This window comes from Mycetomoellerius zeteki, unplaced genomic scaffold, assembly GCF_001594055.1.
Source record: "Mycetomoellerius zeteki isolate Tzet28-1 unplaced genomic scaffold, Tzet1.0 scaffold135, whole genome shotgun sequence".
In the NCBI taxonomy this organism is placed as follows: domain Eukaryota; kingdom Metazoa; phylum Arthropoda; class Insecta; order Hymenoptera; family Formicidae; genus Mycetomoellerius; species Mycetomoellerius zeteki.
In genome coordinates this window covers 1,845,280-1,847,908 of record NW_017256287.1, presented here as the reverse complement: position 1 = coordinate 1,847,908, position 2,629 = coordinate 1,845,280, and the positions used below count along the sequence as shown (strand labels likewise).

Sequence of the window (2,629 nt, the reverse complement as noted above, 5' to 3'; positions counted from 1 at the left end):
CGACGAAAATCGGATGCAGGGTGAATCCAGCAATAGTCCGTGCACGATTAACGACGCGACTAAACCTTACGTCCGCTTACAACTAAATTTAACGTAAAGGCGAAATAACCTGAATTTTTTGGAAGTTTTAAAAAAGTAACCGAGGAAAAGAATCGAAGTCCTTGAGTGTACAGCTTAAAGACGGAGCTCATTCGTGGCAGATAGCGCTGTTCGTGAATTTCGAAAAGTCAGCCTTATTCATTTTGATGGACGAAAGAAATATCGTTCTCCCCATCTTGCTTTATTCGTATCACGTGGCCACGTGCTGCGAACGTGCAGGGTCAACATTGAACAGCTGACTCGGCTGTCGAGGAGTAAGAGGATAGATGTGTCACGTACTTCGAGACTTTCGGCTCTCGGCGATGGACGCGGCTTTCTAGTCGACCGCACCGATTCTTACGAATGTCGCGATCCGAATGCGTCTGACATGTGCTCTGACATGGTCTCTCTCGAAAGTCACAAGGAGAGCCGGCACTCTCATGTACTCATGCCAGTACTCTTAAGTGCCTGTGCTATCCCGATTTCGATGTTCTTCTGGATAGTCAACGTGGTTTACTCGATACTATGGCCAGACACCGCCAACCTGACAGAAGGTTTCGTATATACGACGTACGATTTTAAATGCGTTCGTGAATATAGTTGTTTAGGGATTAAAATAAAGAAATATATATAGTGTACATATATATTGGTACACGTGACGCTGCGTGAACGATTCCATTAGATCCGCCTATGTCAATATTTTAATATAATTAGGAACACGTTGCAAATCCGGCTTTCAGGTTAGAAAAAAAGAGCTATCATGGATATCGTGAATAAGGAATAGGGCCTAAGCACAAAGATGACCTTAATTTGAGTCGTGGAACGTAAGTAGTTGTAGATGACAAAACATTGTACGTTAATCTATGACTACGATTCACGTTTCGTGATTCAGTTACGACCATCCTTGTGTTTAGGCCTCGGCTTAGGAGTGATGCTTATTATATTATTGTCGTGCGATTAATTTTTCAAGCGTGTTAATTAACTGTAGGACAGAGTAGTTCTCGGATCTCTCTATCCTCTCTATAATCAATCAATAGACCTTAAAAATTTGTCATACGACAAAAATGGACAAATTTAATATTAGCCTATAACGTCAATCCTACTATAATTCAAGTCGATAAATCTCTAATAAAAAAAATGCTTATAATATATAAATATATTATAGAAGCATAAATTATTTATTTCAGTTTTTCATATCTTCTATTAAATTAAAAAATTTTTTATACTTTATAAAATTTATAAAGATTTAAAAAAAAATACCTTAACTGCGTTCAGATTTTTTAGTTAATTTTCTTAGGAAATTGTAAAATGAAGCATGTTAATAAAAAATGAAACACAAAACCAATTAAATATCTCTTCGATTTTAATTGGAGAATACATTAAATGACGGATATATAAAAAAATATTCAAATAGGAGACACTTACTATTTATAAGTTTTTTGGGGTATTAAAAAGAATGAGATTCTCTTTCAGTATTTTTTCTTGAATTTAATGAATATCAATTTTCTTAAATAAAACCACACATTCAATGTTTATTTAATTTTATAAAATATAAAATTTAAATGAACGTTGAATGTGTGGTTTTAAGAGTATTTCCCCAATTTTTTAAATAAAAAACAAATTTTATATTTTATAAAATTAAATAAACGTTGAATGTGTGGTTTTATTCAAGAAAATTGATATTCATTAAATTCAAGAAAAAATACTGAAAGAGAATTTCATTCTTTTTAATACCCCAAAAAACTTATAAATAGTAAGTGTCTCCTATTTGAATATTTTTTTATATATCCGTCATTTAATGTATTCTCCAATTAAAATCGAAGAGATATTTAATTGGTTTTGTGTTTCATTTTTTATTAACATGCTTCATTTTACAATTTCCTAAGAAAATTAACTAAAAAATCTGAACGCAGTTAAGGTATTTTTTTTTAAATCTTTATAAATTTTATAAAGTATAAAAAATTTTTTAATTTAATAGAAGATATGAAAAACTGAAATAAATAATTTGTTTTTTATAACTTCAACGTGTTCTCCTGCAAAAACTACTTATCGGGCGCGATTTTGCTAAAGGAAAAAGTTGTTTGTTTCAGCATAAAGTATCCTGTACTCCGATTCCTCGAATTTCGAATCACCCTGTATAATTATACATAAGAAATTTTTTTACATTTCTTCAAACTTGATTTTTTCTAAAACAAATAGTGCAAAAATTACCTTTTTAATTATTTTTAATGTTTTCACATTGATATTATTATTTCTATTATACTAAAAAGTAATTTTACAAAAGGATGTAAGAACATGTATAGATTTCATATAAAATTATGTATATTTTTGAATATTTATACATGGTTTATACATATTCATGCATGATAAATTTTTTACCGGATAAAAATAAAGATTCTTAATATTAGTTATTTAAATTGTGCGCCGAGATAATATTTTTCGCAATAAAATTATTTATAGATTTTAATATGTTATTCACACTGAAAAAAAGATTGACTGCTGCAGTAAATTAAATGGTAAAATATGGTATAGCATATTTAATTAGTTGCAG

General features: G+C 30.2%; 1 protein-coding gene across 1 annotated transcript in view; it reads left to right on the top strand.

The window, feature by feature from the left end:
- Nucleotides 1-301: 301 nt before the first annotated feature.
- Nucleotides 302-2,629, top strand: part of LOC108731614 (transmembrane protein 19) — a 7,573-nt gene continuing 5,245 nt past the window's right edge. Inside the window, exon 1 of the mRNA XM_018462013.1 lies at nt 302-632. Within this exon, the coding sequence (XP_018317515.1) occupies nt 467-632 (166 nt within the window). The 5' untranslated portion in view covers nt 302-466. The remainder of the gene's footprint in view (nt 633-2,629) is intronic.